A 14,693-nucleotide genomic window follows, 5' to 3' on the forward strand; every position below is an offset into this window, starting at 1 on the left:
GACTGAATAAGGAAGCTGGCCAGGACTGGGAAGCTGCAGGAAGCAGGGTTTACCAAAGACCCCCGAGAGGGAATGCTGTGAAACCCTAGGACAAAGGTTAAGCTCAGGAGTGGTTTTGTTTGTTTGTTTGGTTGGTTTGTATAGATAATAAACCCACTTAAAGGAGACTGGATGTGACAGTGAATACTTGCAAGCTGGAGAGAAGCACTGCAAGTCACAAACCTCATGCACTCTCTCCAGACCCCAATCCCTTTCCCCCACCAACGAATTGGCAGACTCATAGAGAGCCTTCTGCTGAGTTTGGAGAAAGATGAGCAATGCTGTTCCAGAGGCAACTGACTCCACCACACTTTCTGCAGAGATATCTACTCTGTGCATGGATACTAATGGCACAATCAGTTCCTCTCTTATCTAATAATCATAAAATAATGATGGCTATTAACCCAGTCAGGCAAAACCACTTTGTGTTAGAGCACTGAGTTAAAACATTAACTTGATATAAAATTGAAGTTTTTTTTTAAACAATTAACTTTTTTAATTTATTTAGCTAAAATTCCACTTACCAAACAGCCACAAAATAATCTCAGCTATGCTGCTATCAGGTAACTATTTCATGACTAGAACATACTGTGGTTAATGAAAGGATGACTGACAGTATTATAACTCCAACCATAATTCTGATGTCATAGTTCCCATCTTTCCACCCACTTTCCTTAGAATCAAATTGAAAATGTAGAAATAAAATGCATAATAATGCCCTTGTCTGTGGTTTGCTTAGCAATAGAAAAGTCTAAAATATAAATATTCAAGGGAACAGTGTGCACAATATATGGTTTTAAAGAAAACTTTGAAAGAATTATTAGAAACAAGCACATAGCACATGAAAGCATCAAATAATTAGGATAAGGAGGACATGTAGCATATAGGTAACTAGTCTATAGTTTCACTTTCCTATAAATAATATGTATCATTGGCTCCTGTTCTGTGTGATGTCTCAGTATGCAATCCACCTGGTAAGTGGTAAGATCACATCCATCAGGGAAATCTGTTTAAAACATGGAGACTGAAGGGTGTGTAAGAGGTCAGTAAGTACTTTATTTTAATTCCCCCCATCTTAAAGGTTTACAAGGCTTTGCAATATAAATAATAAAATAAAGAACAGAATAGAATAGCAACTACAAAATCACAATCTGTAGAGTACTTTCTTATTGCAACATTTTATATCTCAGCCCTCCGAACCATCATGCCAAGGCAGCACATAGCACCCCTTTCAAATTATTCTTCTAGTTTGCAATATGTGAAAGATCCTTTCTTCTCAGAATACTGTTGGCTGTGACACCACAGAAATTCATATTTGAAAGGAGCAGAAGACAAGGGGCAGCAACTCTGAGGAGTTTTTCAACTAATCTAAAATCATGTATTCTAAGAATTTTATACATTAATATATTGCACAGGGCTTACAAATGATTTTTATAGAAATGCTTCCTAAAAGCTGCATGCCCCTACTGTATTGCTGCTCCTGAGAAGTGCCTCGTCATCAGAGCAGAATGGAGCAATAACAGGGGCATGTCTTTCCCACACTGTAAGATATGTGCACACCCAATTTTTTCGTACGGTGTTATCCCAACTACCCCAGCTACCACCAAGATCAGCTCCATGATCCAGGAGAATTCCATAGCGGGTGGAAGGGTGTGATATTACAGCATAGTATTTAGTTACCTTGCAGCCTGGAATGGGAGTACAAAAACTAGACACTGAAGGATCTTACAGTACTTTAAAATAATTGACATAGTACCTCTTGTTTTTGAACACATTAAAGTTATTGAAGTTACTGGGTTTGTTATGCCAATTGCATTTCAGCTTTAGTAAAAGACTGTCCTTTTAAAATCATGCCACCACCTCCAAATATACAGAACACAACTCTGAGAAAAAATGCGAGTAGTGCTATGCACATGCTTCGGGGCGCTGATGAAATAGAGGAATCAAGTTTAACTCTATAAGTTTCAATCTTGCAAATACATTGAGCACTTTGCTTACTACCTTGAGTAGAGCCACTGATGTCAAGGCACTCACTACTCAAGGTAGTGTTTGCAGGATCAGATCCAGTTACTACTAGATTCATATGATTTAAGTTTATCATCAAAGTGAGACAGTCATATATTGCGTTACTATCATTCAGTTTTGAGGTTCTCTATGCACTAGTCAGAATGCTCATGAGCTACTTGAAGATTAAAATTAAAGTATGTCCAGAAATACAAGTACATAAAATGGCAATGGTTACCAGAAGAAACACAATGATAAAAATACATATAGGACTGATAATTTATAATAAAACTCAGAATTTCAAGGAACCCTATTAACCTACTTTACTACAGTTGTGATCTGAATCAGAAAATGAAAAGGGGTAGAGAAATATTTTCTGCAGCTGTTCATGCAAGCTAAAACTGGGGATCAAAGATTACATTTTTTTTAATGCAAAGTGTCACTTAAGAATTGTAAACATTTTAAGCAACATATCTGGAACATGTGAAAAAAATTACTGGAGAGGGAAAGTAAAATAAGTGGGTAATACCAGAAATGGAAGGAGAAAAAATAAGGAAAGTGTGCTAAGGGGAAAAGAAGAGGGAGTGCATTTGGCTGTGTGGCTTCTGATCTCACCAGAACAGCTGCAGAAACAAGAAAAAGGGGAGGGGGAGAGAAGAGAGAAAGGAAGCAGCAGAAAGAGGATGGAAAGAGCATTGTGGATCTTACCTGTCCTGGGATGGCCTACCAACTAATGATTTAAATACCAAAATAAAAGCAGCATTTTGTTCATTAATATTTTGAACCAACCATTTCAAAAAGGATATGAATGTACCAAAATTTTAATAGCTATTTTTCTAAGAGGATTGAAGGGAGTTAACATATACACGGCAGAGGTGGCACTGAATCGGAAGATTGCCTTCCCTCTATTCAATACTACAAAAGTCTGAAAAAGAAAACAAAATGAAAAATTGTATTTAGAAAATATTCGTGTGGATTCTCATACTCTGCATCACTTGTGCTTCATCATTATTTACAATTAGCTGAATTCTGCTCTCATTTATACCTCTGCAGACTCAATGACTTCATGTGTAGGTCACCTAACATGCACGACAGCCTCCAACTGAATTTCTACACGTAGAATTGTGTGAATACATTTCAACAGCATTATTTAGAAAACACAAATATTCTATGTCTTATTTGACAGAGGACAAAGTGAGCTCTAAGTGTACACACCATTTGTGTAATGGACTGGCTTCCACAGGCCGCGATTTAAAGCAGCCAGGGGCTCCCGGCAGCAGGGCTTGGGGCTCTGGCAGAGATTTAAAGGGCCTGGGGCTCCGCTGTGCTAGTTGTGGCTGGGAGCCCCTGGCCCTTTAAATCACTGCTGGAGCCTCGCCACTGATACCCTAGGCAGCGGGGCTCGGATGGCAATTTAAAGGGCCCTGGGCCCTTTAAATCTCCACCAGAGCCCTGAGCCCCAGGATAGTGGCAGCATCTGGAAACCCCCAGGGCTCTGTTGGCAATGTAAAGGGCCCAGGACTCTGCTGCGGTAGCAGCAGCTGGGAGCCCTGGAGCCTTTAAATCACCACCGGAGACCCTGGCTGCCACCGCTACCCCAGGGGCTCCAGCAGCAGGGCTCGGGTGGCAATGTACAGGGCCAGGAGCGGTAGCGGTGGCCAAGCCACTGGCCCTTTAAATTGTCACCTGAGCCCCGCAGCCCGAGCCCCAGGGTAGCAGCAGCAGTCAGAAGCCCCCAAGGCTCCGTCGGCAATTTAAAGGGCCAGGGGCTCCACTGCGGTAGAAGCAGCCAGGAGCCCCAAGCCCTTTAAATCATTGCCATAGCCCCTGGCTGCTGCTGCTACCCCAGGGCTCCAGCAGCAGGGCTTGGGCAATGATTTAAAGGGTCAGACTCTGCTGCGGTAGCGGCGGCTGGAGCCCCGGGCCCTTTAAATGGCCCTGAGCCCCAAGTCTCCCAGCCGCCTCCGCAGCTGGTAGCTCTGGCTCTGATTTAAAGGGCCCGGAGCTCTAAAGGCCCTGCCTCTTCCCATTGAGGCTATGCTCTCCTGCTCAGGACTCCAGTGTACCGGTAAGTCCTTTAAGTTACTTTCACTTCTGTTGGTGCCTATCTTATAACATATATTAAGATATGCTAACATAATTTTTATACATTCATTAAAACTTCAAAATTCCCTACACCAGGTATCAGCAGTAATTCTGGTATCCATATAAGGAAATAGTGGGGTAGAGTGATAAACACTGATGGCCTGATTTTTCAAAGGTGTTTTGTAAACCTTTTATCCCATCAAAATAAATGGAATGGAAGATGCTCAGTGCTCTTGAAAAAGAGGCCTTGAGCTTTTAAAAGCCACGCACTGTATGGACATGATATGGCATGTTCAGATTTTCCTCTCACACACAAAGTTAAATTTTTTTCACTAAAAAAGCAGAACTAAAATTTGTTATTCTTTTTTATATTTATCATGAGGCTTTTTTGGCCATGAATACATCTACCTTTCATATTTAATGATTTAAAAGCTTATCTGTGCTACCTAATTAACACACAGAATTCAGTGAAGATTTGTATTTCAATTCCTACCCACAGCTTCAGTAATAGGTTATATATTTTGACTATGTTAAAATGGCATTTATAAATGGAACAGCTTTGAATGAAAATCTTTTCTTAAAACCAGAGAAGCCAAGAAGGCTCAACCTTTTATTCAATGTACCTTATACACCTAAGTCTCTGAAACATTTATATTCCACATACACATGGAGCCAACCTAAGACCATCTCTGCTCAGGCAAGCTCAGAGGTGAGAGAGGCTTGAGCTGCTTTCCCCCCCATGGAGAAGAAAGCTATAATGTGAATGTTTGTGCTCCTTGACTGTAACAGGGACTTTTTTTTGCACTGCAGGCAGCACTGGACATATCAGAAGGGACATAAGCCAGTATTATTGCCAGTGGCCCCACTGCATCAGCTAGGAGAGGAGGGCAGCACTTAAGGAGGGCATGCTATGCTTTATGTACAGGTATGGTAAATTCTGCTGCTGTATCCCTGGAGGCTAGTACTGCCCTCCACCAGAATGAATGCTACAACTTTTTAACCACGCACTGATTCTCACCCTCTGCCCTCTGCTGACTCCCAGAACCACATTTTAGTCCTTAACGAGGCTTTATTTTGGTCCTCAGTACACTTGGAATTTCATTGCTTTTCACCAGATTTTTGCCCCTTCTCTCCTTATTTCCCTTGGAACTTCATCCCTTTATTTCAGAAAATTCTGGCTGAAATCCTGAGCTCCTCACAAGTTTTCTACTGCCCAGGCAAATTCTTACTGAAGCCATCATTTGTGTGATGCAGGCTCATTGACACACATTATGAAATGAAAATGGAGCCTGATCTAAATGTACAAAACTCAAGGAAAATCAGTGAAAATTTATGAGAAATTCTGATCATAATGCATAAACTTGTAAAGCGTGTAAACCATCATACTTCTGAAAAATAACATGGTCTGCAACATCACTATCACACGGCCAATTTTGAAACTGTTTTAGCAATTAGAAGAAAGAGGCTATTCCATTTTCGGTATTAATAGCAATAAATATTTCTGATGTCTAAGGCACGATGATCTGATGCTAAATTTCAGATCTCCAGCAGTGAGTCCTACATCATTATTACTGGAGAACTGAGGGGGAAAAAACCCTAGCAGCTGGACCCAAATCCTGCTTGCCTTACTCTCAGACTTCAACAGGACTAGTTACTTGAGTAAGGCAAGCAGAATATGATCCTAAATCAAACAACTTAATTTTCAAATATAACTCTCAGTTTAGCCACAGCATGAAGCGTTTGTCAGTATGCGAACTTTCAGAACACAACATTGAGCAAATAAAGACATATATTTCTTCATAAGGCTTCTATCTGTCTTAAGCTCATCTCATTATGATATTGCTGTGGTTTCAGAACTGAAAATGATTGATGGGGATTGATATATTTCCTTGGTTTGCTCGGCTAATGCATCACTCTTAATAGTAGTTGTTTTTTTGTTTTTGTTTTTAGAGAGTACTAGTTAATTCTCAAGGGGAATATATTTCCACATACAGCAAAAAATCCTGAAGACAGAAAAGTCCATGAATTTCAGCTAGCAGAGTTTCCTCTGGCTTATCCTGGGATGGGGCAGGTTTTTCTGTTTTTGGAATAGGTACAGTGCAAAGTCCAAAACTTGAAGATCTGGGACATCAGAGGAAACCAGGGCGATCTGCACAAAGGCCTGGTATTTCTGTACTTCTCTGCCTGGCTCCAATGAGACATATTACAGGATTATGCCAAAATTTTACCTTTCCATATTTCCATTAAAAATGGCATATTTTAATGAAATATTTTTTTAATATTAAGAGTTTTTTTATGTTATGGGTATTCCAGCAAGGAGCCCTACCTCTTCCCATATTTCCCTACCTCTTTGACTGCAAGCTCTCCTTTGAACCCCTTATTTCAGTAACCTGATTCTGGATAAGGAATATGCTTCAAAAACTAATAGTCCTTCACCCAAATGATCTAGGAAGAACATACGTCTTTGAGATTACAGGGTGAAGTGGAATGCATTAGGAGCACACTGATATACTATCTCTGCCTAACTCCTCACCCCTGACAACCCAAGTAATGAGAGAATAGATCAGGAATAAAATCTACGGTTTTCCACAAAATAGTGAAGAAAATGCAAGAGGGCCATTCAAGGCAGGTTTTCAGTGGGTTTCATAATGAAAACACTGACATCCTTAAATGACGATTTCACATACAGTTACAATTAGAATGAAATGCCAAGTATATTATAATAACGCTAACAGTGTATCACAACACCAAAACTAGAGGCCTGATCCTACAAACACATTTTACTGCATGCAGTGCCAATGAAGTCAACCATTGGAGCACTGAATCTAGATTGGGCCCAAAGTAGTGGAAAAAAGGGAGTCCTGCAGAGGGTCTATAGTATTTCAATACTCTTAATCTCTAACAGGAATATGTTAACTCCAGTCTTTAGAAACACTCACTTTCTTATTGATATAATATGGGTCCAGATCCTCCAAGGGCTCGGACACCATTCCTGGAGGTATGTCGCCGTAAATAAATGGCAGTGTCTTTCCTGCCTCCAGGTCACTGTTTGGTTTTGGTCCATTTTCATCATCATCATCTTTACGTTCTTTTTTAGACTTCTTAGCTTTTTCTTCAGCAATACGTTGTTCGATAGCTGCAAGTGACTCTCTCGTGAAATAGTGGAAGCTGTCAGGTCCTGGTGGTACCAGCACTGATTGTGCCATCTTTTCATCCTGCACCTCTTAATTACCGTTTAGCCTCACACATAAAAAAGTGCTAAAAATATAAGAACACAGCAAAATATTAGACCACCACCACACAAGCAATCTAAATGGATACACCTTCATATCACTGTCTGTAGGGCAATTTATTAAATAGGGTCTTATATGAGAACAGTGTGTGTGAAATTGATCCATTAATTCGTTTTTCTTTCAAGATAGGCCATTTAACTTTCATTTGGTTTCTTTAGATGTCGGAAAAGTAGCAACCCTTTAAAATTAGTTTAAAATTATGTATTGCTTATGAAAAGTAATGAATTGGCAGTTATAAGGAGTGTATACATTAATTTTTAAAACTAGTAGAAAAATTGTTTCTTTTCTCCCCCTTGCCCAGAAAATGTTATGACCATGCTAATGAATGAGATAGTTACTGGGTAGTATAAAAGGATTTTTCCCACGCTCACTGAAATAAATTAACAGTTAAAAAAGTGTTCATTATGTGGTGTGAGGTCGGAACATCCAGCACAATTGCCCTTTTAACACTATTACCATGAAAGGTCTTATGTCAGACCAATCCTCCCTCTGTGAGGAGGTGTGGACATGGCTTCCTCAGGATCCCATCATTGACACTGAAAGCATCAGCCAGAGGAATGCTTGATAGAGTGTGAGGTGCTCCCTCTTTTCAGGGACAAGCATGTTGGCTTCACAGATTAGGCAGCAAGGAACCATGTTAGGTACCTGAACATAAATCCCCTCCCTGGTAACATATCATGTGCTGAAAGAATTTCTGTATTAAATCCAAATTGGTCTTTGTTACTAAACATTCTTAGACCTTTTATTACCCGTTGCTATCTTTAAATTGTGTATATTTTGCATAATCGTTAGAACTGAGAGCAGAACCATCTTCTTCTAAAGCCAGCTTATACTTCTGTCAGAAATGACAAATGGAAAATATTTCCGATGTAGAGATACTATAATCCGAAATCATGAATGTAATCTGTGCACTGGATAATTTTCCCAAGATTTTTTTATCTGAACGGGCAAATTATATTATCTATATATAAAACAGCAAATGTAATACAAGATAACAGCTTCAGTGCAGATGATATACCAAAAAAGCAATTTTCAACTTACAATGATGTAACAACCTGAATTTTCCTGCACGCTCTCGTTTTTTTATTTCCCTACTAAGTACACATAGGCTTGTCCGACTCTACCACAGCTGCAGCAACTTCATGTTTTCAGAGCTATCTGAATAGAAGCTAACACCATGTCTAATTCTCCAATTCTTCCGTCCTCACCATACACATACCCATCTCCTCCAACAGACACACACAGACATGCTGCAACGTATGCAGGTACATCTGTGAACGCGCTCTCCTATTGCAGTCAAATACACCTAGTGCATCCTATATGGATGTTTTGTAGAAAATTGCTGTTGGAACATATGTACTGTTGGTGGCTAGCAGAAGGGTTAATTATGAAAATGAAAGTGGTCCTACTGCAAAATCCTTACCAGATTTTATTGTTAATAATAGAAAAAGACAGAATCCTCTCTAAACACTATAGGTGACAATTACAAAAATGCATTACCAGTATCGAATCTGCACCTGTGTGGATTTGGAACGACATCATGAAGAATGCAGCCTAAATTCCATTATGCTTTTTTTTTATTCTCCTGTAACACCACACCTAACTTCCTGCTAAAGGATCCTGGTTATTGAAGTAAAAACTGGCATTTCCTGCGCGAGACTACTAGCTGCTGTAATTGTACAACCATTAGATGGCCATTCATATATGATCAGAAGACATTTCTGTAAGAAACCAACTGCAGAATTCAACTAGAAACTTTGGATACTCAAATACTTGCTTAACCTGAGGCTTTTGCATTGAAACTCTGGCTCTTAGAGATCTCTCCAATTTTCACGACTCTCTAACCTCATGCAACATCTGTTGATGCTGAGGTCACAGATATTAACAGTGTGAAAATTACACTGACCACAAAGAGAGGAGGAATAGAGAAATGGGTGTTGCCCAGGCTGACTGCAACTAAGCCGTTCTTGAGACCTATTGGTAGTCTAGATAATTTAAAGTATGGGATACATTATTTTCCAATATAATGAATTAGATTTATTTGGTGTCCTTTCAATACAGGCAACAGAGAAATGCAGTCCTTGGATGCAAGCTGCGGTAGAGGGTGGCAGGTATAGGAGTTCAGTGCTGCACTGAATCTGTGCTCAGGAATGCAGCCAGGATTTACAGTGCCCAAAACAAGATACAGAAGCAGGAACCTCAGAAACTTGACCCTGAGGCAGCTCACTGAGTCTCTTTGGGCCCCACTCCAAATACTACTTTATTTCCTTCTCCTTTTCTCTCTCCTGCTTTCTCTGGATTTTCTATTCTTAATGGTTTTTATTTTATTATTTTTTTCATTGCTCACTTGGCTAGCTACCCTTTCCTCAGGGCCGCCCAGAGGATTCAGGGGGCCTGGGGCAAAGCGGGGGAGCTGCGGCACTTGTACTTACCTGGCGGCGGTCTGGGTCTTCGGCAGCACTGAAGGACCCCCCCGCCACCGAAACACCACCGAAGACCCAGACTGCTGCCGGGCCAAGGCTTGTGGGGCCCCTGCAGGGCCCGGGGCCTGGGGCAAATTGCCCCACTTGCCCCCCCAAGGGCGGCCCGGCTTTTCCTTATCTCTCCACCACTACGTTCTATCACTCACTTTTTAAACCCATACTTACCCTTATCCATCCCCTCTCAATCACTCATTCATTCGTTCTTTCACTCCATATCCATTTCACTATTCAGCAGCTACCGCCTTTCTCTTGGTTTGTGAAGAGGAGCCCAAAGAACAGCGGGGCACTGCAATTTGAGGCTGGAATGGAGAAAGGAAGAGTAAGGAAGCTATGAAGCGCAGGAAAAGCCCACTCCTGTGGCCTTGACAGGACGGATTCAGGAGGGCGGGAAGCATGAGGTCACACTGCAGCTTTAGGGGAGGAGGATTATGAGACAGAGCCCCAGATTCAGAAGAGATGCCACTCTGGGGGACAGGGTACAGAGGCTCCAGCAAGAGCCATTTCCTCAGATAGTAGGGAGGAAAGGAGAGAAAGGTATCCAGAGTTTCAGGAGGAGGAGTGGAAGAAAAATAGCTGTGTGATTTTTCATTGTGGTCCAGAGTCCAAAAGGAGCCACTGCAGTAACTCATGCACTGGGTGCAATCTCATCATCAGAGTATTAGTGACAAAATAAAATCCCAGAGGGGTCAAGGCTGTGTCATTGTTCAGCACAGCAATGCCCAGAACAAGGGAAGCTGTCTAGCTAGGCAAGGCTCGATGTGCAGGAGTGGTAGAGGCATACCACCCCAAGCTTAAGACAAATGCTTTAGGTCTCCCTCAGCAGCAGCCCTGTGTATGCTAGGTCTCAACATATAACAATGTAGCTGTCTTGATTATTTCACTTTGCTTTAGACTAACAATTTCCCACCAATACTCCTTTAGTTTTTCTTTAAATACATACTTTAAAACATGCAAATATACAATTCATATAGTAACTATCCATAAGTACAGTTAATATGCTCAATTCAAAGACATCACACATTAAATACTTTAAGTCATGAGATTTCTACTATAGCGTCTAATGTCATGTGGATTATATACATATAATACATAGATATGTATATGTATACATAAAAGCTCAGATAAACCAAATACCTCAAAAGCTTGCCTAATCCACACAGTTTGGGTAAGAAGTCTGATTCCATCATTACTGTAATGTAAGATAAGCACCACAAAACTAAGCAGGAATGCTATTCTCCCTCTGCAAGGCCATCCTGTATCCCGAAGAACAAAACAACACACATGTACAGAAGAGGATATATATACAATGAAGAAAATAAGAAAAAGGACCAAGGGGGACAAAGAAGAAGAAAATAGTGAGAGCAAGTAAAAAGACATAGAAATAACAAAAAAGATGAAAAAATACATTTGCAAGACAAGAAAGAGGATGACCTAAAGCCTTGATCCTGCAGATGACAAGAAAATCAGTGGGGAATACTCACAGCAGTAAATATTGATCTCTGATGATCGGATAATAGACTTTAAAAGTGTGGACATTATAGTACTAGTTATTTGAAAAAAGTTGCCATAAAAATTTGAGATGTGGTGATTTTTATTATACTAACGTACAGAACCTGAGATTCTATGGCATCTCAACTCAATCTGTAACATCTGCACGCGTCATAGTATAAGTCCCAAATCTGGACCTTAGCGTCCAAATATGGGTACTAGCATGAATTCCCCTAAGCTTAATTACCAGCTTAGATCCTGTACTGCTGCCACCAATCAGGACTTAGAGTAGAGCGCCTGAGTAGACTCTGGTCTCCCCCAAACCTTTCCTGGGGACCCCAAGACCCAAATTCCTTGAGTCTCACAACAAAGGGGAATAAACCATTTCCCTTCCCCCTCCTTTCTTCCTCCCAGCTCTTTCCTGCCCTGGGTTACACTAGGAGATCACCGTGATTCAACTCCTTGAATCACCATACAAAGAGGAATGATACCTTCCCCCAGAGGCAATCCAGATTCAAGCTCCGTGAATCTAAAACAAAGGGATTCCACCCTTCCCCTCCCTTCTCCTTCCCTGTTAAGTACAGACTCAATTCCCTTGAGCCTCAACAAGGGGAAAAAATCAGACAGGTCTTAAAATCAAAACTTTAATAAAAGAAAGAAAAAATAAAGGTCTATCTCTGCAATTTAGATGGTAAAAGGTTACAGGGTCTGTCAGCTAAGAAATTGGAGAAACAGCTCCTCCAATAGAAAATACAATTTAAATACTTCCAGCAACTGCACAATTGCAACACAAAGGAAACAAATAAAAGGACTTACCACCTTTCTACATTTGTATTCACAAAATTGGAATAGAAGATTAGAGAGCCTGTAGGTATGTGTGGTCACTCTCAGAGTCCAGAGAGAACAAAGCCAAACCCAAAAAACACAAACAAAGGCTTCCCTCCACTGAGATTTGAAAGTATCTTGTTTCCTGATTGGTCCTCTGGTCAGGTGTTTGGGTCCCTGTTTGTTAACCCTTTACAGTTAAAAGAGACATTAACCCTTAGCTATCTGTTTATGACATGCCCCCCAAATCGCAGACAGTGGGGAACCTCACTGGCGGTGATTTCTTCCTAGAACTTTAGAATAAACAGATTAATACAACACATGCACCTGTACATATACTACTAAGTATGTAAACTACAAGACTTTCTACATTTCAAGGACAAATTTTAACCAGTGGATTCTGGGAAACTTTCACGAGAGAGTGCATCAGCTACTTTGTTAGAAGCTCCTGAAATGTGTTGAATTTTAAAATCAAAATCTTGGAGAGCTAAACTCCATCGAAGCAGTTTTTTGTTGTTCCCCTTGGCAGTATGAAGCCACTTTAGTGCAGCATGGTCGGTTTGTAACGGGAACTGCCGTCCCCAAACGTATGGGCGTAGCTTTTCCAGGGCGTACACAATGGTGTAGCATTCCTTTTCACTGACTGACCAGTGACTTTCCCTCTGAGACAGTTTTTTGCTGAGAAACACGACAGAATGGAACTTGTGATCCGGTCCTTCCTGCATGAGAACTGCTCCTATACCACGCTCAGATGCATCTGTGGTTACTAGGAATGGTTTGTCCAGGGCCCTTAGCACAGGGTCAGACATGAGTGTTGCCTTAAGTTGGGTAAAGGCTTTTTGACACTTATTAGTCCACTTGACAGCATTCGGCTGGGTCTTTTTGATTAGGTCAGTCAGTGGGGCAGCGATTTGGCTGTAGTGTGGTACACATTGCCTGTAATACCCGGCCAAGCCTAAAAGGATTGGACCTGTTTCTTGGACTTTGGGACAGGCCACTTTTGGATAGCATCCACCTTGGCCTGTAGGGGGTTTATGGTTCCTCGACCCACCTGGTGTCCCAGGTAAGTTACTCTGTTTTGGCCTATTTGACACTTTTTGGCCTTAACAGTTAGTCCTGCCTGCCTGATGCACTCAAAGACCTTTTCCAGGTGTTCTAGGTGTTCAAGCCATGAATCTGAAAAAATGGCCACATTATCGAGGTAGGCAACTGCATATTCTCCCAATCCTGCTAGTAGACCATCTAACAGCCTTTGGAATGTGGCGGGTGCATTTCGCAGCCCGAAAGGAAGGACATTACATTCATACACCCCCGCATGGGTGATGAATGCTGACCTTTCCTTGGCAGGTTCATCTAGCGGTACTTGCCAGTACCCCTTGGTTAAGTCTATTGTAGATATGAACTGGGCATGTCCCAACTTCTCCAATAGCTCATCGGTGCGTGGCATTGGATAGTTGTCTGGATGAGTTACCGCATTTAGCTTACGGTAGTCCACGCAAAAGCGTATTTCCCCATCTGGTTTGGGTACCAGAACCACTGGAGATGCCCATGCACTGGTAGAGGGACGGATTATACCCATCTGTAGCATGTTCTGGATTTCCCGTTCTATAGCAGCTTGGGCGTGAGGAGACACTCAGTAGGGTAGGGTTCTAACTGGGTGAGCATTACCTGTGTCAATGGAGTGGTATGCCCGTTCAGTCTGTCCTGGGGTGGCTGAGAACAATGGGGTGAAGCTAGTGCACAGCTCCTTGATTTGCTGCCGCTGCAGATGTTCCAGGGTTGTGGAGAGGTTCACCTCTTCCACACCACCGTCACTTTTTCCTTCGTAGTAGACACCTTCAGACCACTCAGCGTCATCTCCTCCCTCGGCTGTAAACTGGCAAACCTGTAAGTCTCTGGAATAAAAGGGCTTGAGAGAATTAACATGGTAAACTTTGGGCTTTAGGGAGGAATTCGGAAATGCTATGAGGTAGTTAACAGCTCCCAGGCGCTCTTGGACTGTGAATGGCCCTTCCCATGATGCTTCCATCTTATGGGCCTGTTGAGCCTTCAAGACCATAACCTGGTTTCCTACCTTGAAGGAACGCTCCTTGGTATGTTTATCATACCAGGCCTTTTGCTCTTTTTGAGCATCCTTTAGGTTTTCTTTAGCAAGGGTTAAAGAATGTCAGAGGGTGTTTTGTAGGTTGCTTACAAAGTCCAGAATGTTAGTTCCTGGAGAGGGTGTAAACCCCTCCCATTGCTACTTCACCAACTGTAATGGCCCCTTAACCTCATGACCATACACAAGTTCAAACGGTGAAAACCCTAAACTGGGATGTGGTACAGCCCTGTAGGCAAAAAGCAACTGCTGCAACACTAGGCCCCAGTCATTGGAGTGTTCATTGATGAATTTACGTATCATGGCCCCCAAAGTTCCATTAAACCTTTCCACCAGGCCATTGGTTTGATGCTGGTAAGGGGTGGCAACCAAGTG

At 41.7% G+C, this 14,693-nt stretch overlaps 2 protein-coding genes across 3 annotated transcripts in view; one reads left to right on the forward strand and one right to left on the reverse strand.

The window, feature by feature from the left end:
* Positions 1-14,693, forward strand: part of LOC115659409 (sodium channel protein type 3 subunit alpha) — a 964,414-nt gene that overhangs the window by 779,451 nt on the left and 170,270 nt on the right. The gene's annotated exons all lie outside the window — the stretch shown is intronic.
* Positions 1-14,693, reverse strand: part of SCN2A (sodium voltage-gated channel alpha subunit 2) — a 140,284-nt gene that overhangs the window by 96,304 nt on the left and 29,287 nt on the right. The window contains 2 exon segments of the mRNA XM_030579479.1: positions 2,850-2,968; positions 7,068-7,386. Of these exon segments, the coding sequence (XP_030435339.1) occupies positions 2,850-2,968; positions 7,068-7,334 (386 nt within the window). The 5' untranslated portion in view covers positions 7,335-7,386.

Source organism: Gopherus evgoodei, chromosome 11 (assembly GCF_007399415.2).
Source record: "Gopherus evgoodei ecotype Sinaloan lineage chromosome 11, rGopEvg1_v1.p, whole genome shotgun sequence".
NCBI classification, from domain to species: domain Eukaryota; kingdom Metazoa; phylum Chordata; order Testudines; family Testudinidae; genus Gopherus; species Gopherus evgoodei.